General features: G+C 44.3%; 3 protein-coding genes across 4 annotated transcripts; all 3 read right to left on the reverse strand.

The window, feature by feature from the left end:
• Positions 1-3,519: 3,519 nt before the first annotated feature.
• Positions 3,520-5,808, reverse strand: LOC119220916 (keratin, type I cytoskeletal 13-like). Its single transcript, XM_037477247.2, has 6 exons — positions 5,241-5,808; positions 4,922-5,004; positions 4,684-4,840; positions 4,253-4,414; positions 3,924-4,049; positions 3,520-3,834 (listed from the first exon to the last, which is right to left on the reverse strand). The coding sequence occupies exons 1-6, from the start codon at positions 5,604-5,606 to the stop codon at positions 3,520-3,522; spliced, it is 1,209 nt and encodes a 402-aa protein (XP_037333144.1). The 5' UTR covers positions 5,607-5,808.
• A 1,157-nt stretch (positions 5,809-6,965) lies between these two features.
• On the reverse strand, positions 6,966-9,161 carry LOC119220915 (keratin, type I cytoskeletal 13-like). The gene is made up of 6 exons (XM_037477245.2): positions 8,617-9,161; positions 8,329-8,411; positions 7,928-8,246; positions 7,710-7,835; positions 7,403-7,632; positions 6,966-7,210 (listed from the first exon to the last, which is right to left on the reverse strand). The coding sequence occupies exons 1-6, from the start codon at positions 9,103-9,105 to the stop codon at positions 7,042-7,044; spliced, it is 1,416 nt and encodes a 471-aa protein (XP_037333142.2). The 5' UTR covers positions 9,106-9,161; the 3' UTR covers positions 6,966-7,041.
• Positions 9,162-15,061: 5,900 nt separating this feature from the next.
• On the reverse strand, positions 15,062-20,094 carry LOC119220923 (nucleoside diphosphate kinase B-like). 2 transcript variants are annotated; one of them, XM_037477257.2, is made up of 5 exons: positions 19,950-20,094; positions 18,317-18,461; positions 17,704-17,805; positions 15,385-15,497; positions 15,062-15,285 (listed from the first exon to the last, which is right to left on the reverse strand). In XM_037477257.2, the coding sequence occupies exons 2-5, from the start codon at positions 18,431-18,433 to the stop codon at positions 15,168-15,170; spliced, it is 450 nt and encodes a 149-aa protein (XP_037333154.1). In that variant the 5' UTR covers positions 18,434-18,461; positions 19,950-20,094; the 3' UTR covers positions 15,062-15,167. The 2 variants fall into 2 exon arrangements, with proteins under 2 accessions (XP_037333154.1, XP_062422269.1); XM_062566285.1 differs by having other exon boundaries at positions 18,317-18,458; positions 19,950-20,027.
• Between the last annotated feature and the right edge of the window lie 487 nt (positions 20,095-20,581).

Here is a 20,581-nt window from a genome sequence, read left to right on the forward strand (position 1 = left end):
GTCCATCAGCCTCTGTCTCTCACCTGTGCCTGCCGTAGGAGCAGAAGAAGGATTAGGAGGACAAGGAGGAGCAGGAGTAGGAGCAGGAGGTCCCTCAGGTACAGGTCAGACAGGGGGAGGAGGTCTGCTTCCCAGAGAGCTGCACGGAGAAGCTCTGGATCTCCGACAGTTGGGCTTCTACAAAGAGACAGAAGGGTGGGGACCTCTGTCAAGAAGAACCAGTGCAGGTCATTTTCTTGGCCTCTCTCCTAGACGACAACTGGTGTCTCATTGTCTCTAGAGGACACCTGGAGTTTGTCTCACCACGCTCATCTGGGACTGCAGCTTGACCTGCAGACTCTGATGTTGATTCTTCACGTCCTATGCCTCTCAAGACGTCACCTCCTGATTGACCATCTCTGTGTGGCGGACGAGAAGACAAAGTCACCCGAGAGCAGAAGACATCCCCTTCAGTGGTGTAAAGGAGTCCGGGACCCCACCTTGCTCTGGTACCAACCCTCCAGCTCCCCTCTGATGGTCTTGTAGAGCTCTCTTGCGTCTGCCAAGACCACGCTGAGGTCTTTATGAGGAGCGGCGTCCACCTGCACGCTCATCTGTGTCCTCATGGACATCGGGTCCCACGGGGAGCAGAGCCGAGGACAGGGTTTGTGGGAATGAGGTTATCAGCTGCTTAGCTCGCTTTCCCCTCGTGGATCTTCTTCATGGTCACCAGCTCGTCACTCAGGTTCTTGCTCTGCATGACAAGGTGCTTCTTGGCCAGGCCCAGTTCTCCCAGCACCAACTTCAGGTTGGAGGTGTCGACCTCCACCGATTGACCCATGCACAGCTCGAACCTGCTGGTTGGACGAAAAGGCTGGTGAGGCTGTGGAGATGTGCAGAGAACATCTGGAGCCGCCTAACGAGCTCCATAGAGCCCAGTTTAAATATGATCACACGCAATAACATGAATGTGAAATGCTTTATAATCATTAAAAAAGTGACATTTGTATATTAGCTTTTAGTATCAAAATATTTCTTGAGATTTAAATCTTTTATTAAACTTTTTAGCTACTCAAAAATAAGGTTTCTCATAATCTCGTTGTTTTAATGTTCTCCAGCAGAGGGAGCCCTCTCTCAGCTGACCCTGGATCTGAATATCTCGACATCTTCAGAGAGAAGCATTCTGTTTAGCTGGAGATAAGTGACACAATAACCTCTGAATAGATGTCCATCTTCTGTCCAGCTGCTTTTCATCATCATCGTGGTTAGATTTTCAGTCAAGTTCTAATAAAAGTTGGACCTCCAGCAGGACCCAAGGACCAGGAGCTGAGCTGATGGAGCGATGAGAAGAGGAGGTGAGGTTGGTGGAGAGAGGGAGGGGACATGGCCTCAGGTGGGCTGAGCAGCTGATGGGGGGGGGGCGATAGTCCACACCCCCTTTGCAGGTGGAATGCAACCTACCACACTATGGTGGGCACGGAAAATCAGTACTGTTATTGTTACAGAGTATTTGTACTGTGTTGTATCAGTACTGTTATTGTTACAGAGTATTTGCACTGTGTGGTACCAGTACTGTTATTGTTACAGAGTATTTGTACTGTGTGGTACCAGTACTGTTATTGTTACAGAGTATTTGTACTGTGTTGTATCAGTAATGTTATTGTTACAGAGTATTTGTACTGTGTGGTACCAGTACTGTTATTGTTACAGAGTATTTGTACTGTGTTGTATCAGTACTGTTATTGTTACAGAGTATTTGTACTGTGTGGTACCAGTACTGTTATTGTTACAGAGTATTTGTACTGTGTTGTATCAGTACTGTTATTGTTACAGAGTATTTGTACTGTGTGGTACCAGTACTGTTATTGTTACAGAGTATTTGTACTGTGTGGTACCAGTACTGTTATTGTTACAGAGTATTTGTACTGTGTTGTATCAGTACTGTTATTGTTACAGAGTATTTGTACTGTGTGGTACCAGTACTGTTATTGTTACAGAGTATTTGTACTGTGTTGTATCAGTACCTTGGGTTTCCCTCGGCTAAACGCTGCTAGCTCTACGTTTAACGCCGTTAGCATGTTGTTAGCGCCATGTTGAGAACTGTTTAGAGTCAATCCCTCCCAATCCTCAACAGAACAATCCGGTTTTGTCCCCAAAGAAAGACTTAAAAAGAACAATATGATACACCAAATAATCCCAAAACATATTATTCCTTTAGAACTTTATTTTAGAAACGTTCTGATCTAAAGACAGAAGGACTTCAGTAGATCTTTGGTCTCTTTTCCTCGTCACCTGTCAAACATCTTCCTGTTGGCTCCTATTGATCAATGACAGCGTTACAGGAGTCATTGATCCAGAATCTTCTTCTGATGTGAACATTTAATGTGCTGCACTTTCTACTAAGAGGCCGAAGCTTTCCCATAAATATCTTTAAATAAACATTGATATATATAGAACTGTAAAAATCTTTATATGTACATTTATTATTTATATAAATATCTATATCAAAACTAGGTCTGTGACTCGGCTTGTACACTGAGTCTCTAGGAGTACAGGTACTAGTACACAGGTAGACACCTAGCTCCTTGCCCTGGATGACAAAAGGGTCTTCATTCATCAACATTTAAGAATTAAAATGACTCCGTCATCAATTACCCCCAAATGTGTTTTGATATCAGACGGGGAATTTATTTGAGTTATTGTGAGAATTTGGTCACAAGCCCCTTCCCCCCCTCCTCCTCCCTCCTCCTCCTCCTCCTCCTCCTCCTCCTCCTCCCTCCTCCTCCTCCTGGTGCAAGCTGGTGATGACCACCCGGTGTTCGGTGATAAATGAACCACATTAACGCCCCTGAAAACATGACGTGGTTCGACGTTTCCTAAAAAATAAAACAAACAAAAAACTAATTTAGATCAATTCACTTATTGAGATGAAAGGTGGGCCTTTAGTTGAGCTACGTGTATATTGTGGTACATTATTAGTGAAATGTGTGTTTGTCACTCTTTATTATTACGCACAACATTGATTTATCTCAGAGAGAGAGACTCCAAAAGCAGAAGGACGGTCAAAATCTGCTACGGTGTTTCTCAATGTGTTTTATTTGTAGTATTTGTAAAGTAAACTAGTTTTGGAGGAGAAAACGTTTGAGCCGATCAGAAGTATTTTATTGGACTATTGGTGAGAGGAGCTTCACCAGGCTCAGACCTGTAATGAGATCCCCCCCCACGAGATGCTCTCCATTCCTCACTGTCACCCATGAACACATCTCAATGTGTGAGACACACCTGGGGGGGGGGGGTTACAAAGGGAGTGAGTCATAGCAACATAACAAGCATTATTGGATTGGTTTCTACTATATTACATATTAGAGGTACATGTAGTACTTTCTACTGTACTACATATCAGAGGTACATGTAGTACTTTCTACAGTACTACATACCAGGGATGGTGGCCATTAGAGGAACTGCAGTCTCAGACACAACCTTTGACAGACAGCTTTTATTGGCGTGTTTGTTTGAGTGGAAGCGCGTCCAGCTGGAGATCTACTGGAGGACCTCCTCTGAGGTGCTCACCACCTTCCCGCCCTCCATGTCCTGTGTGACGGCTATGTATTTGGTGACTTTGCTGCTGCCGCCGCCGCCGCCCTCCCCGTCCAGCAGCCGGCGGTACTCGGCGATCTCCATCTCCAGCCGGGTCTTCATGTCCAGCAGCACCTGGTACTCGTGGCCCTGGCGCTGCAGGTCCTCCCTCAGCCGGCCCAGCTGCTCCTCCAGGCCTGACACCTGCCTCTGGTAGCCCGCTAGCATGTTAGCGTAGCGGCTCTGGGTGTCGGCGAGGGTGTCTTCCAGAGACGCTTTCTGGGGGGGGGAGAAGCATCAGAGTTAGGAGACTCCTGTGGGAGGGACTGTTATCTCCAGTAATTCATGGGGGAGGGGGAGGCACCTACCATGCTCTGCTGCGACTGGAGCTCAATCTGCAGGCTCTGCAGCGAGCGTTTGACCTCTGTGACCTCTGAGCGGGTGGACTGGAGAGTCTCTGTGCTCACAGCCACTTCCTTATTGAGGTCCTCAGACTGCAGAAACAACAAATTACACCAAAATTACACCAAACGTACATCTCACCGTGAATAAATTGCATGGAATCTGTCACATTGAATTCATCCTGCCATGTGAGGGAGGCATTTGACCTTCTCCTCTTGAACCCATTGAGGCTCACAGGAGCTGGTTTGATCTCGACCTATCAACATCCAGCTCAGAGGGTCTCTGCTGGTCTCACCTTGGCCTGGAACCAGACCTCCAGGTCTCTGCGTTTGTTGTTGGCCACGGTCTCGTAGTGCTCTCTGATGCTCGTCATGACGGCCGAGAGGTCCTGCTGGGGGGCGGCATCCACCTCCACATTCAACTGACCCCCCACCTGACCCCTGAGGAGCAGCAGGTCCTGCAGCAGCAAGACACATTTTTTACAGAAAAAAATGCATTTTGGCTTTTCCACCTAATTTTGAAGAATTCTCATTAAAGATGAATTTGAGTGGATTCTGAAGACATCTGAGGCCTGAAGTTGATTGTAGTCACTCATGAATGAAAAGCTCCACAAGTCAACTCTTTGATTCTGTTAGAAAGTCACATCAGATGATTTATTCTTATCATAAGTGAACAATAATATAACTAATAATAATGAACTGTAAAGAATGAGGTTGATGGACCCACCTCCTCGTGGTTCTTCTTTAGCTGGATCAGCTCCTCCCTCAGACCCTCAATTTGCATCTCCAGGTCGGACCTCCCCAATGTCAGCTCGTCCAGGACCCTCTTCAGCCCGGACACATCGGCCTCCACCGACTGACGCATGGACAGCTCGCTCTCGAACCTGCAGACCAGCAGAGGAGACCTTTAGTGAAGAACATGACATGGGTGGAGCAGATGTGAGGTCCAGGTGTGGTGGTCTCACTTGACCCTGAAGTCATCAGCAGCCAGCTTGGCGTTGTCGATGGCTAGATACAGAGATCCGTTGGTTGTAGTGGCGAAGAGGATCTGAAGCACAAAGTTTGATTTTAATAATTCATATTTTAGTCGCTGAATACAGCTGAAGGTCATAATCGTTTCCTTTGGTTCTCAGAACATCAAGAACCTTCATTCTGGGATTCAAGTCTGCATTTGTAGAAGTTCATGTTTCTATGAAACCAGAGCTGGGGACATCTGTGTTTACCTTGCAGGTAATGAATATTCTCTATTCAGCTATGACCTATGACCTCCAGATGGACACTCACCTGGTCCTGGAGCTCACTGATGGAGGCCTTGAAGGCCACGCAGTCGTGGCCCTCAGGGTTGGTCTTGCTCTCCAGGAACTTCTTGATCGTGAGCTCCAGGTCTGTGTTGGCGGTCTCCAGGCTGTGGACCTTCTGCAGGTAGGACCCGAGCCGCTCGTTCAGGTTCTGCATGGCCGCCTTCTTGTTGTCGGAGGTGTCCAGGGCATCTGACAGGTTGAAGCCCCCCCCGCCGGAAGAGAAGTTCCTGGGAGCGCTCACACTGGAGATGCGGACCCCAGAGCCTCCGGCGCCGCCATACACGCTGGGGGCCCTGGGCGCGCCGAGGCGGCCCCCGGAGAAGTTGACGGAGCGGGCGTAGCTGGACATGACGGAGGAAGGTCTTCCTGCTCTGGATGTGGAGGCGAAAATGCAGCCGCTCAGACCCGGGCTGCTTTAATGGGTCCCTGGAAGGTGAGGGGAGGGGTCCAGGCTCCTGGGGGGAGGGGTCCAGGCCCCTGGGGGACTTACTGGAGATGTCACAGCAGGAATGTTAAGTACACGTCTCGTTGAGGTGGAATGTTGTGATAGCTGGTCCTCAGACCCCCTGCAGGCTCAGACCTGTCACAACCCCCCACCCCCCCCATGAGGTCCTGATCCGGCTCCTCTCCATTCCTCACTGTCACCTATGAACACACGGATGCTTTGTCCAAACACTCCGTTCTCTCAATGCGTGAGACACACCTGAGGGCCCTGGGGGCTAAAACTCTTTTGACAATATTTATTGTCACGTAACAAAGAACTGAACATGTGTGTGTAGAAGGTGGGCTCCTGCAAATATAAATAATGTTCTATCAGTTAACTAAATAAAAGTAGGGCTGCATTAAAAAAAAGTAAAAATGTCTGCGTGTTCAAATAAAGCGCTTGAATTCAGGAAAAGGTTTCACATTTTAACCATTGAATGGTTTAATATATATACTTAAGTGGGAGAATTAAGATCTAGTTTTTCCAGGACTTTAAGCGTGTCCCTGAATGCATCACGTGGAGCTCATTGAGCCTCATGATGACGTTTCAATGGGTTCTGAGCACATGAGACGCTGGTTTAGTGCTGCAGGGGGAAGAATGAACAGAAACCTTTCCGTCCATCATGGATTAAATGCTCTACTGTTGCTGTCCATTTGTCCCCCATTTGTCTCACCCGTCCCTTTGTCTCCTTTTCTCCGTCTCACTCGTCTTCTTCTCAAACTTTGCTATGGTCCTTTTCTTTCTACCGTCTCATTATTTGTAATTTGGCACAACCTCTCTCTCCGTCCACAGTATGGAGACGATGTCATCGTCCTGCCTGGAATGCAAGAACTCGATTGGTCGAGTGGTGTCATGTGGAATGGTTTAACTCGAATGCTATTGGTCGGTGCTTTAAGCCACTACCGTAAAGACAAGTAAAGCTACGCAGTCAAAAAGTGTCACTTTTAAATCACAACCGTCTTCTTTTAGCTTCTGGGTCCGGATCCAGACCGCGGTCCGTCAGTTAGTTACCACTGATGTAGAACTTTATACTATAGTACATCTCAGAGACAAATATTGTACTTTTATTGTGAAATGATGATATAGAGTCCACACTTCCAGTCCAATATGAATAAATCATTCATAAAATGTCCTTCAGGACTCATTAGATGTGTGTGCTGTGTTATTAAAATGTGATTGGATGCCCTGGTGGCCGTTAGAGGAACTGCAGTCTCAGACACAACATTTGACAGACACAGCTTTTATTGTCAAAATTGTGTTGCCGTGTTTGTTTCGGTGAGACAGATTAGAGTTGCCGGCTCTATTTAAGGACCTCCTCTGAAGTGTTCACCACCTTTCCGTCCACAATGTCCTGTGTGACGGCTATGTATTTGGTGACTTTGGTGCTGCTGCTGCTGCTGGTGCTGCTGCTGCTGCCGCCGCCGCCGCCGCCGCTGGTGATGGTAGTGGTGGTGGTGGTTTTGGATGACCTGCAGGAGAGAGAGAATTAGGGCTAAAAATACGTCCAAAATGTTGAACTGTTGAAATGTTGAGTCATTTTTGACATCACGCTGAACAAAACGTGGTGAATAGTGATATTACTGCTTTGAGTCAGAGTCTCGTTTTAATGCCACAAACATTTCAGAAGTTCATCCCCTAAACGCCCTTCGTCGTCGCCTCACCTGCTGCTTCCGCCGCCTTCCCCGTCCAACAGTCTCCGGTACTCTGCAATTTCCATCTCCAGTCGGGTCTTGATGTCCAGCAGCATCTGGTATTCTCGTCCCTGCCGCTCCAGGTCGCCCCTCAGCTGCACCAGCTGCTCCTCCATGGCGCTCACCTGGTTCTGGTACCCTGACAGCTGCATCGAGTAGCGGTTCTGGGTCTCGGCAAGGGTGGCCTCCATGGACGATTTCTGTGGTAGCGGAGGGGAGCACGCCATGTTTAGTTTGGTTAGGTTAGAAGACCTAAAGAAATAAAAGAGACGCTCACCATGCTGAGCTGAGACTGCAGCTCGATCTCTAGACCCTGCAGAGTCCGCTTCAGATCTGTGATCTCTGTCTTGGACGTATTGATGACCTCGGCGCTGATAGCCACCTCCTGGTTCAGTGCTTCCGACTGCGTTGAGGACACAAAGCAACGAGTATTTCATCGACCATCCATCCCGTCGTAGTTGCTGAGATGTTTCTCGTTAGGGTTAACGGCCTCACCTTGCTCTGGAACCAGGCCTCCAGCTCCCTCTGGTTCTTGGCAGTGTTTGCTTCATACTGCTCACGGATTTCGGCAATGACCTTGTTGAGGTCCGGACCCTGTGGGGCGTCCACCTCCACGTGCACTTGGCCGCTCATCTGGCTCCGCATGGACATCAGCTCCTCCTCGTGATTCTTTTTCAGGAAGATCAGTTCCTCCTTCAGGCCCTCGATCTGCATCTCCAGATCGGTCCGGCTCAGGGTCAGTTCGTCCAGGACCCGCCTCAGACCGGCGATGTCGGCCTCCACTGACTGACGCATGGCCAGCTCGCTCTCAAACCTGCAAACGCAACATAGGGTCAGCAGGGCGGACCAACGCGGCCAAAGGAATCTTTAAGCATTCAACAAGATCTTTCACTGACTTGAGCCGGAAGTCATCGGCAGCCAGCTTGGCGTTGTCAATGGAGAGGTAGATGCCGCCGTTGACTTTGGTGGCGTCCTGGATCTGGGAAGTATAAAAAGTTTTTTTCAACAGTGCCATCTACGTAGATGGAGAAGGAACCATACTGTTGTACTAGTACTGCTAATTTAACTACATCCATAGACAGTAACAAAGTTGCTGATTTTAAAGCTGATATTTGGATCCCGATTGATTCGTCTTGAGGTTTTAACTAATAGATGAACACTGCAGCACTCCACAGTGAGCCTACCTTTCCCTGCAGCCCTGCGATGGTGGCGAAGAAAGCGCTGTAGTCCCTGGAGGACGGCGACGTCTTACTCTCCAGGAACTGCTTGATCTTCAGCTCCAGCTCCGCGTTGGCCGTCTCGAGCAGGCGGACCTTCTCCAGGTAGCTGGCCAGCCGGTCGTTCAGGTTCTGCATGGTGGCCTTCTCGTTGGCGGAGATCTCGCCTCCACCGCCACCTCCTCCGCCGCCGCCGCCAGCGCCAAAGCCGCCAGAGCCAAAGCCGCCAGCACCAAAGCCAAACCCTGACCCTGCACCTGCACCTCCTCCTCCTCCTCCACCACCACCATAGCCGAAGCCATAGCCTCCTCCACCACCTCCACCGCTTGCAAACAAGCTGGAGCCGCTAGAGATCTTAACAGAGGAGCCTCCGGCTCCACCGTACATGGAGTTGCTGCTATAACCCCTGCTTCCGCCTCCACCCGACATGGAGCTCCTGGAGCTGTAGCTGAGCATGTTTAAGGATGATGAGGAAGATCACTATCTGCTTCAGCCTGATAGTGGTGAGTGAGGAGCCGATAGAGCGCCTTTTTATCTTTATACTGCTAGAGGAGGAGGAGGAGGGTCTGCAACGAGACACCTGTTCTCCTTTCAGCTGAAAAGGTTAATGGGTGTGTCGGCCTCCTGCATGCTGGGGCATGGAGCATTCAGGGCAAGTCCCGACGCGTTCATCCAGCGCCCCACTCAGGCAGCCCTCAGATCTGTTGTTAACTATTTGATGAGTTGACAAGCTCTTGGCTGCAGGCGACTCTGGTTTAAAGCATTAAAGTATTGGTTCAGGACCAAGAGTGAGATCAATTAAACAAACCCACAGCGAGTCACCAAAGTCCGGCTGATGTTTCTTCACACGGAGGATTAACGACAACCACAGCGTTCATCTGCTGTTAAGAGTTCTAAAGGAACAACTGACTTTATCTTTAACAGGTTCAACCACAACGGTTGATTTGAAAGAACATGGTTTCACGGTGTTCAATGTTCACAGTCAATCCTACATGAACTTCAAATTATTACTCCTTACTTACTCCTTTAAAAGGGTAACTTAGTTACTTTACAGATTACTTGATTTTAAAAGGAACTAAGTTAGATTACAAGTTAGTTATTTGTTACATCAGACCGGCCACGGCTGACGGGTCGTTGACTTGCTGTCACTCGGCGGGCCGCTGGTGCTAATGGTTAATGGTGCTAGTGAAGGTCGTGGAGATAATGCAGCTTTCTGGGTTTCTGTTAGCCCCAGATTACCTGAATTGAAAGTTAATTTAAATACTGGACCTGAAAAGGTTTTGCAGAAATGCACCTTGGGATTTTTTGTTGAAATATTTGTAAACACAGATTCAACATTTTTACAGGGACATACTTTTGTCTGAATTTAGTAATTTGCCTTCCTTTTAATGATCAATGCATTATGGTATAACGCTTATTACAAACCTGGCCAACGCAAGAGATTCTCTGTGTGGCCACAAATGCGTCCTGGAGCCATCTCCAAAGATTTATGATTTGAATGAGTTCCAGCCTGGGCGCAACCGCGTGGTATTCTGCTGCAGGCTTGTTCCCATCCGAGCCGCTCCAACCAACAGGAATGTGTTACACACCATCACGCCACCTGGATTTAGAAAAGAGGTGTGTAAACTGGACTCGTTCCAGTTTGGGCAAGGTGTTAAGTGAGAGTTCAATAACTCAGAGTGCACTTCATTTACAAAGGGGCTTTTTAAATCTTTGTTTACTTTAAAAACTAAAGGCGTTTTAAAGGTAGAAAAGCAGCAGAAACTGGAGGCAGGCCGCTCTGGTCAGGTGGTTGCACCGAAAAATAAAAAGCATCTGAATCAAGCTCTACCTGACGGGACGGTGCAGTGGTTCAGTGTGTCATTCAATAAATGGACTGTTACAGGCGGTCGGACACCACCCTTAACATAAAGGAGAGACGCACACAAACCAGCTCGTATCAATCATAATCCAGGGGTGTTTTAATTTAACAGAATGCATATTAACGGTAGTTTAATAATAAACGTTTTCCACTGCAGGTTGGGCGGCTGAACGGCGATCTTGATCGCAGCAAACAGGATCTGTGTGTAGAGCAGACACATCTGTAAAGACACACACTGCGTACGCATGTAGCAACAAACACCAGAGCAGGGTGACGTAACATGGACAAAGAGAAGAAGTTACCATGTGGACATGGAAGATGTCTGACCTCAGATAGTAGCACTGAGCGCTTAAATAAAATAAATAAAAACATCCATAAGTTTTGATAGTTTGTTGGATTAATTACACAGAGGGTTAACGGTTAGTTGTCGAGGAAAGCTCAGCACCACCAGTCACACAGATGAAGAACAGAAATAGAGAAGTAATATCCTTTTCTCATAGACGTCTATGGGACCAGGGCAGTTGACCCCTGGTGGTCACTACAGAGAATGCAGCTTCAACAGGAAGTTGTCTCCAGATACTTAGCTGTAAGTAACAATTTCCCCTAAATGTTTCTCTTTCTTTAGGAGTTAAAATGTATTTTTTTATTGTACTTTTGTAATTTGTAGAATGTCATATGAGAGGTTATGTGAACATGAGGCAACACGTTTCTTCTTTAAGATGTTTTCCTGCATGAAATGATCATCTCATCACAAAGCAAAGCATCAAACAAAGGGGCCTGCTACACTATAGGAGTCAATAACTTACTGTAAGTTTCCTACTTGGCCGAGTCGCTCAGTGGACCGGATCGGACGATCGAGGTGGCCATGTTCTGGCATGTGTGCCGTATGTTTGAAGAGGTGTGTTACCCCTTTATGTCTTTATATATTGTAATAATGTTCTGCAGAATCTTGTTGAATGTTTCTGTCTTTTGCTTCAACATGCTCAGAAAATGTTCGATCCCACAAATTCTCAGAAAACACTGTGACAGGAAGTTGGCGTCGGCTGTGTTTAACGACTCTAATCTTTTGTGTGAAACACACACATGTTCGCACACACACGCACACATACTTAAATACCCGCCCTTCGCCTTCATTAACCTGTCAGCATTCAGGTCACATCTCTGCCTGCAGCACGTTCCTTAACTGCTCTAACCTGAGAGAGCGGAGCTTATGGCCTGCAGGTAAACAAGGTGCGTTGCTCAACACACCTTAAAAAGTAAAAGGCCAACAAGTGAGAAGCAAAAGTACAGGAACAAAAGGGAAATTCTTTATCTCTCTGTAAACTTTTTATTTGATATTGATGTTGAGAAAAACCACTGTGGAATAATAAAAATGTGTGACATCACTGAGTAATTCACCCAATAGTTTGACGGCATATTTAACGCAACAGAAAAATATCTCCTCTCTAAACAAATAAATTCATATGAATCAGTCAATTCAGCTAAAAAACAACCTCACAGGGACGTGTTTGTGGTATCAGTGTAGATGGTGTTTGTGGTATTAGTGTAGGTGGTGTTGGTGGTATTAGTGTAGGTGGTGTTTGTGGTATCAGTGTAGATGGTGTTTGTGGAATTAGTGTAGGTGGTGTTGGTGGTATTAGTGTAGGTGGTGTTTGTGGTATCAGTGTAGATGGTGTTTGTGGTATTAGTGTAGGTGGTGTTGGTGGTATCAGTGTAGATGGTGTTGGTGGTATTAGTGTAGGTGGTGTTTGTGGTATCAGTGTAGATGGTGTTTGTGGTATTAGTGTAGGTGGTGTTGGTGGTATTAGTGTAGGTGGTGTTTGTGGTATTAGTGCAGGTGGTGTTTGTGGTATCCGTGTAGATGCTGTTGGTGGTATTAGTGTAGGTGGTGTTTGTGGTAATAGTGCAGGTGGTGTTTGTGGTATTAGTGTAGGTGGTGTTGGTGGTATTAGTGTAGGTGGTGTTTGTGGTATTAGTGTAGATGGTGTTGGTGGTATTAGTGTAGGTGGTGTTTGTGGTATTAGTGTAGATGGTGTTGGTGGTATTAGTGTAGGTGGTGTTTGTGGTATCCGTGTAGATGGTGTTGGTGGTATTAGTGTAGGTGGTGTTTGTGGTATCAGTGTAGATGGTGTTGGTGGTATTAGTGTAGGTGGTGTTGGTGGTATTAGTGTAGGTGGTGTTTGTGGTATTAGTGTAGATGGTGTTGGTGGTATTAGTGTAGGTGGTGTTTGTGGTATCCGTGTAGATGGTGTTGGTGGTATTAGTGTAGGTGGTGTTTGTGGTATCAGTGTAGATGGTGTTGGTGGTATTAGTGTAGGTGGTGTTGGTGGTATTAGTGTAGGTGGTGTTGGTGGTATTAGTGTAGATGGTGTTGGTGGTATTAGTGTAGGTGGTGTCTGTGGTATCCGTGTAGATGGTGTTGGTGGTATTAGTGTAGGTGGTGTTTGTGGTATCAGTGTAGATGGTGTTGGTGGTATTAGTGTAGGTGGTGTTTGTGGTATTAGTGTAGATGGTGTTGGTGGTATTAGTGTAGGTGGTGTTTGTGGTATTAGTGTAGGTGGTGTTTGTGGTATCAGTGTAGATGGTGTTGGTGGTATTAGTGTAGGTGGTGTTTGTGGTATCAGTGTAGATGGTGTTTGTGGTATTAGTGTAGGTGGTGTTTGTGGTATTAGTGTAGGTGGTGTTTGTGGTATCAGTGTAGATGGTGTTGGTGGTATTAGTGTAGGTGGTGTTTGTGGTATTAGTGTAGGTGGTGTTTGTGGTATCAGTGTAGATGGTGTTGGTGGTATTAGTGTAGGTGGTGTTTGTGGTATCAGTGTATGTCGGGGAGTGGTGGTGCTTGTTGTGTAGTCCCGCCTCCCCCCCATCCTTTGAGTGGCAGGTCTGAGCTCAGCAGGTATGTGCCTACAGGTGATTCAGACAAATCGCATGTCAACTGAAGTCTGACTGGTTGAAACCGGCTGTGAGGGGCTGAGATGTTTCCTTCAGGGGGTCAACAGTGAACTTTGTGACCATAGAGTTCACTAACAAGAGTCTATACTCTGTTTGATAGGCAGCTGAAACAGATGTTGCTTCATAAATGAAGACGTTTGAAAACTTATGTGCATGAAGGGACCTTTCACGTTAGTAGAAGAATAAGGTAGGAGAAGGTTTTGTAGGTAAAAAGTAAAGTAAAGGTACATTTCAAAGATGTAAAACATCATGAACGTGAGACATAAGGAGATTCCTCTTTGATCGCCTCGTAAATCGCCTCGTAAATCGCTTTGGATAAAAGCGTCAGCTAAGTGACATGTAATGTAATGTAATGTAAATCTTCACTTCTTCTTATCTTCTTTTATTTGGATCCATCTAACAATAATCATCATTTTTCACGCTTACTTTCATCTTGTTATTCGCTCCTTGACTTTCAAACCTTTCTTTGGTGAGACTTCGCGATGACTCATCACAACTACAGAATGTCACTGAGCTTTGGTGCCTCCTCTGGGGATAAGGAATGTCCAGGTGAGACTCTGGGTGGTCTTAAAGGTACAGTGCGCACTGTCCATGTGGTGCTGAATCCGCCTCAGATCCCCCATAATGCCTTGTTATGACCACTAACTATTATTAGTGTTGTTTCACCCTTCGACTTGCCTGCAAAGGTGGGCGAGGTTCTTCTGCTGAATGACCACGCTACCCACGTCTAGCAATGCTTCATCTCTGGTAGACCACGTCATGCCTGAACGTCTAGTGGAATGTGTGATATTTGTGAACAAAGGTGTGAACCTTGGTCTTCAAAAGATTAAAGGATCAACTTTAGAGTGTTTTTGTGGTTCTTATGGATCTGCTTACGATGTTTGACACGGGTCCAGATCCAGACTCCTACTACTACTAGTAATAGTACTACTAGTAGTAATTGATTAGTAGTGATATTACTACTCTTACTAATATAAAAAAAAGGTACTACTAGTGTTTATGCTGATATTAATACTACAAGTACCACTCATGTTACAACAAACACTACTATAACTAATAGTATCATGTCTGCATTTTTTAAATTCATTTCAGCTTTCCCAAGGCATTTCCAGCAGAATCCTGCTCCATGTCCCGTATGGAGGTGTCCCCGAGCAGGACATGCAACCTGCTCCCACTGTGTGGGACGCGTTAAAAGAAAGATGCTTAAAAGCAGTGGTTCTCAACTGGTTTGGCTCCGGGACCCACCATCACCCCTTTATGACAATCCGCAACCCAAATCGATCGGGGGGGGGGGATGCTAGCGTTGTTGACGGGGGGGTGCTTCCGCATTCTAATTGCCACGCTGACTGAAAACCTGGAACTTTACATTTCTATGAAATACAAAACTATATTTTAATGACGTTTTAAGATATTCTGTGTTATGTCTTTCTATCCTTTTCTACCAAATGACCTTTTCTTTGACTCCTGACATAGTATACAAAGACTTCCATTACACCATGTTATGATGAGTTTTTTTGTAATATCCACCTCGTACTTTATTATGACTGAACGTTTTACAATATGAACCTTGTGACTTTTAACTCAGAAAAGACACAACTATTGCGTTGGCATGAGACTTTATTCGTATATTAATGCGTAGAGTTGCAAGGTCTGACAGGTGGGAGGGGCCCAGTTGAGTGGGTTTTCTGATTGCCGATTGGCCGCATTACTCGTACAGGAAGGCCTGGGCGCAGGGTGTGTAGGTCACGAACTCCTCGTCCTTGAACCACAGGCCGATCTCGCGCTTGGCATTCTCCAGGGTGTCGCTGCCGTGGATGATGTTCCTGAGGAAAGCCGAGGTGTGGAAAACGTCGTAGTCATAAAAAGTCGTAGTAAGTCCTGTTAAAGTTGTCGTACCAGTTACCCGTAATGTCTTCACTCACCTGCCGATGTTGATGCAGAAGTCTCCGCGGATGCTTCCGGGCTTGGAGTCGGCGGGGTTGGTCTCACCGAGCATCATTCTGGCCAGCTTCACAATGCCCTGACCCTCCCACACCTGCAATACCAACACCTGTGTGTCACCTGTGTGTTGCTAAGAATCGGTTGTGTTATAAAAATCCTCTTTATTCTTAGTGTGATGTTCAGATGGCTTTTTCTGTGGTTAGCCTAGCTTAGCATCAATGTAATATGACTTCTTTTATCCGTTGTTACGCCGATGACAAACACTTCTAAATCTCAAACTGACCTCAAATCGCTTTTGGTATTGTTGAAATTACTTCATTTTTATTTACTTACTGTACATTTTATTCATTTAACTCTTTTTTTGGCTTTGTTTTCACTGCTTTCTAAAAAACAATATTTTGATATGAAATATGATCATCATTGGCAAAAGTATTCAAGAAAGTAAGTTAAGCGCGTCTTTTTTTATTTTAATTTACCCATTTACTAAATGTAACACATCTACTACTATTGCATGAAAAATAAATTATAAATACTTTTGGAATAAGAAATGGTCTTTTGGTTAAAAATGGAACAATTCGATTCATACAATTTAAGTCTTGGGTACACGTTGGGTGAATTAAATGTGATATTCAGTGGATTAGAGGATGAAATAAACTTAAAAAGTATTTGAGAAGTGGACATTTTCAACAAATAAAAGCAAAATTATGATTAAGTGTGATTTTGTTTTTGCATTGTTTTAAGAACTTAATAATTGGATAGTAATGTTAAATACATGAATGTAAGAATTTTCCAAGGAATTTCAATTTCTTTCCTTTAATATTTTGTTTAGTAAATCAAAGCGTTATATGGGAAAATGTCGAGAAGAATTTTCATTTTATTTAATGTTTGAGCTGTTTTGATATCTCTGAATCGGTATGTATACACACATGTATACTATACATATTGACTACATTACACATGTGCTCTAGGGGCATGACTAGGGCTTTAGTGAATGCAGTATCTGAAACTCTGAGGATTTCTTTTTTGCAAACTAATAAAATCCTGACTGTCTTTTTGATTGTGAGACTTCTATATTTAATTTAAGGGACAGGACTCGATTAAAAATATTAATCTAATTAATTAGAGGCTTTGTAATTAATTAATCGAAATGAATCGCATTTTAATTGCATAAATATTTGACCTGAGAACAGTGAGAAGTAATTTTTTTCACATGGATTTTTATTTTTGTTCAACCAATTCCAGCAGACAAGTGTAGAAATAGCATATTTAGAAATATAGTACTTTTAGAAATTCAGGTAGCCTATAGGTAAGTAGACCTTCTGTAAACTATGTTTTTTTAAGTAGACCAATACTTTCAAGTACATTCAGAACATGGGTTATTTTTTCAGACGTGGACTTAGTTACCCTGGTCCTTAAACCAGTCATCTGGTGCAGTGTGGGTTGGGTGTGGGTCCTTGTACGTCCACGCTAGCTGCTAATTGTGTTGCGTTGAGGTGATACTTGAGGCTCGATGTGAATTCCTTGTTGCACAGCTTGCACACAACCACGCTCTTATCGACGCTTCCATCCGTGTGTTTATTATAATAAGATTTCCCATTCACGGGGCCACCCGACACGGTCTCGTCAGCTTCTTCGTTCATGTTCACTGTGGTTTGTTGTTGTCTGAAGTCATGAACGCTGGTTGGTGCTCCAGTATAATCGGTCCTCCGAAACTCATCCAGTGAGAAACGTTCCGCGGTGCAAAAAATAAGTGTAAAAATGCGTAAAAAATGTTTAATGTGTTATTTTTTGTGTAATTAATCAATCTTAATTCACATTGTAATTAATTAATCGTAATTAACGTAAGTCCCGGCCCTAATATTTAATAAAAACAATTTGATCAGATTTGGGCGGAGCCTCTTTATCTTTGACACCATCTTGGTCTTATTCGTGGATACGTTCCATGTCGTTCCCTCAGTTTATGATACGGCGGATCAGGAGCCGAGTGCTTTTGCTATGTGGGTATTTATATTTATATATATGTATATATATAAATATTTTAACGTATATATTTGTATATATATAAATATACACACATATATATATATATATATATATATATATATATATATATATATATATATATATATATATATATGTATATCTTTAAATATATATACATATATGTATGTGTGTGTGTGTTTAGACATCTATGAATGAATAAAGTTCAGGTCACGACCTCCTCGTGTGACTGAAGAGATAAAGAATCACACTGTGTGTGTGTTATTGTGTGTACGTGGTCATTTGTGTTGTTGTGTTACCATGGCGAAGACGGGTCCAGAGGACATGTACTTGCAGAGTCCTGCGTAGAAAGGCATGTCCTTCAGGTCCAGGTAGTGCTGCTTCATGTGGTCCTCAGAGGACTGAAAACACACAGAATAGTGTTCAGTAGTACAAGTACCACCACTCAGTAGTACAAGTACCACCACTCAGTAGTACAAGTACAACCACTCGGTAGTACAAGTACCACCACTCAGTAGTACAAGTAAAACCACTCTGTAGTACAAGTAGAACCACTCAGTAGTACAAGTACCACCACTCAGTAGTACTCTTTATGAGAAGTATAAAAGTGCTTCTGACTTTTCACATTTTATACAAATTAATAATGAAATAAAAGTGTGTTTTAAACAACTACATTTATCCTTTATAGCTACCTTTTAGGTGCTTTTGAAGTACTTTGTTGTTTACATGTATGACGCTGATGTATTGCTGTTGTGTTTCAACACAATAAAAAACATTGAATGACCCACTTTAATTATATTCACTGAGATCATCTTCATCATGGAACCCAAACTAAACCTTTTTGGTTCACGTAGATGTGTAACTTTAATTAGTTATTTTATTATTATTATAAACTGAACTGCTTGGGTTTACCTTCATGAACTTGGCCGCCACCAGCCTGAAGCCTCTCTGCTCGAAGCGCTTCATGATGTCTCCACAGAGGCCCCTCTGGACGCCATCGGGCTTCACGGCGATGAAAGTACGCTCCATGACGACGAGGAGGAGGAGGAGGAGGAGGCTGCCACCAACGAAGAAGAGCGGAGCCGTTTCAACCTTCTTATGTCGGATAAACTTCACCCAACGATTATATTTATTTATTATTATTATTCAGCTTTATCTTCATACTTGTTTTGTTGTATTTTTTCGTTTCATTCAAATTAAAACACCATGAACCTTGTTTTTTAAAGTACTGAATGAATAAACTTTATTGTAAAATATTGTTGTTTTCTATTATTAAGAAAGAAGAAAATAATTGACTTCTATGACGTATAATTGTCCCCAGCTGAGACAAAGCGTTTCTCTCATTTATAAATATATATATATATATATTTATATATATTTATTTATATATAGATGAACTCGTTGGAGCTGCTCCTGGATCAGCTGCTTCCACAAGTTCTTCAAATATCTACAGAGGACATCACGTGTCTTCTGTCAGACGTCGTGTTACATTTCCCTTGGTGAGACAAACTCTGTGAGTGTGAAACCCAAAGCGTCCTCTGGGGACGCTTCAGAAGACATTTTCTTGTCTCAGCTGTGGCTGAAAGCGACACCGAGGCTGAACGCGGGCCTCAGAGTATATTTAGGATTCAGGGTCAAACACCTTCCATCTATCAGACAGAACCTGTCCGTCTTTGTCCTCGAAGCAGGACGTTGGAGTCTCACTGACCTTCTCTGGTCATGCTCCTCAGAGGATGTCAAACACTGAAAAGGTCGATTTGGGGTCACAAACGTCACGAAGCACCAGCGAACAAAACATCAACAACTAGTACATCTACAAGTAGTACTAGTACCCAACATGCAACGTGGATTTAATGCAAAACAACGAAAGTCATTAAAAAACACTGCTTTGCAGTTAAATATTTCATATTTATTCCAACATGAGAAAAAGCAGTAAATAACACTCTTATCTTGTCACAGGCAAATCAGTACAATATAGAATATGTATATATGTATATCTAATAGTATGTATGATGTGGTGATACGTCCCTGCTCGTTACAGCCAACACTCTATTCAGAGACGGGATTGGCTAAAGTTCTTCTTAGACCCGCCTCCTTTACACGTTCATCTTTTCACATAAATCACATAGTACTCACATTAAAAGGTGTGTACTACTGATGCTAATGCTAACACATGTAGCATAACTGATCAAATGTTCAATTGTTAAGTGTCTTTGGAGACCTTTGACTTTAAGTGTCCCCTTCTATCAGTGAATTGTGAACTTTTTGCAGTTAAAATCCCCTCAAATAACAATATAGACATTTATGTATTTTAAATCCATTTGCATCAGAAAGGTGCAGATTTCTGATGTTGGTTTACAGACATTTAAAAGCATCATTATCATAATTAAAGTGATCAGCTGTTTTAAACTTATTCCACTTTATACTTTATACTCTGTTAATTCTGAGACTGAATGCTGTGAATAACGTGGAATGAGCATCATGCACGAGCACAGGTCCAGTGTGTGTGTGTGTGTGTGTGTGTGTGTGTGTGTGTGATATCTACCTTGTTTCAGGGTTGAGGAGAACTTTGCAGGCTGAACAGTGGGGACGAAGTGCTGGACAGGAGCTCTATTTAAAGGCAGGGGGGGGGGGTATGAAATGCTGAATCAGTGTCACTGGTTGACAGATGCTGTGTGTGTGTGTGTGTGTGTGTGTGTGTGTGTGTGTGTGTGTGTCCCGGGGCGACTGTTTGACCCATTTCTTCCTGTAACCAGTTTCATCATCAAACCATTAGCTTGCGAGCTAATTCCAACATGCTAACGGTGAAGCTGAGTTTGGCCTTTTGGACGGGAGGGGGGGGGGCGTTTGGTGCAACCGAAACGGAAAATAGAGAAAAATATTGACAACAGCTGAACATAATGGGCAAGACGCACACACACACGCACACACACACACACACACACACACACACCTTCACCCTTCCCCTCTATCTGAGCCTAAAATAAACCTTCTCCTAATCAGGGATGGAAAGCTGAGGTCCTGACGGGGGTGAATCAGCTGAAATTAAAACACTCCACACACACACACACACACACACACGCGTCTCCGGTTTCTGTCTCTGCTGCTTTAGACGAGGCTTCAAGGCCCAAAGATCCAGAAAATCCAGGATCCAGATCTACATCAATATTCCCATCT

Source organism: Pungitius pungitius, chromosome 12, assembly GCF_949316345.1.
Source record: "Pungitius pungitius chromosome 12, fPunPun2.1, whole genome shotgun sequence".
Taxonomy (NCBI): Eukaryota; Metazoa; Chordata; class Actinopteri; order Perciformes; family Gasterosteidae; genus Pungitius; species Pungitius pungitius.

Bases quoted from the DNA above. Each gene is read 5' to 3' on its own strand.
- LOC119220915 (XM_037477245.2), bottom strand. From the start codon at position 9,105: ATGCTCAGCTACAGCTCCAGGAGCTCCATGTCGGGTGGAGGCGGAAGC. The intron at 8,247-8,328 runs GTCAGTGAAAGA...TTGCGTTTGCAG, and splicing joins GCCGATGACTTCCGGCTCAA to GTTTGAGAGCGAGCTGGCCA. The intron at 7,836-7,927 runs GTGAGGCCGTTA...TCCTCAACGCAG, and splicing joins AGGCCTGGTTCCAGAGCAAG to TCGGAAGCACTGAACCAGGA.
- LOC119220923 (XM_037477257.2), bottom strand. From the start codon at position 18,433: ATGGAGCGTACTTTCATCGCCGTGAAGCCCGATGGCGTCCAGAGGGGC. The intron at 17,806-18,316 runs GTAAACCCAAGC...GTGTGTTTTCAG, and splicing joins TGGCGGCCAAGTTCATGAAG to TCCTCTGAGGACCACATGAA. The intron at 15,286-15,384 runs GTGAGTGAAGAC...GGCTTTCCTCAG, and splicing joins TTCTGCATCAACATCGGCAG to GAACATCATCCACGGCAGCG.
- LOC119220916 (XM_037477247.2), bottom strand. From the start codon at position 5,606: ATGTCCAGCTACGCCCGCTCCGTCAACTTCTCCGGGGGCCGCCTCGGC. The intron at 5,005-5,240 runs GTGAGTGTCCAT...TTTGTGCTTCAG, and splicing joins TCAGTGAGCTCCAGGACCAG to ATCCTCTTCGCCACTACAAC. The intron at 4,415-4,683 runs GTGGGTCCATCA...TTGCTGCTGCAG, and splicing joins TAAAGAAGAACCACGAGGAG to GACCTGCTGCTCCTCAGGGG.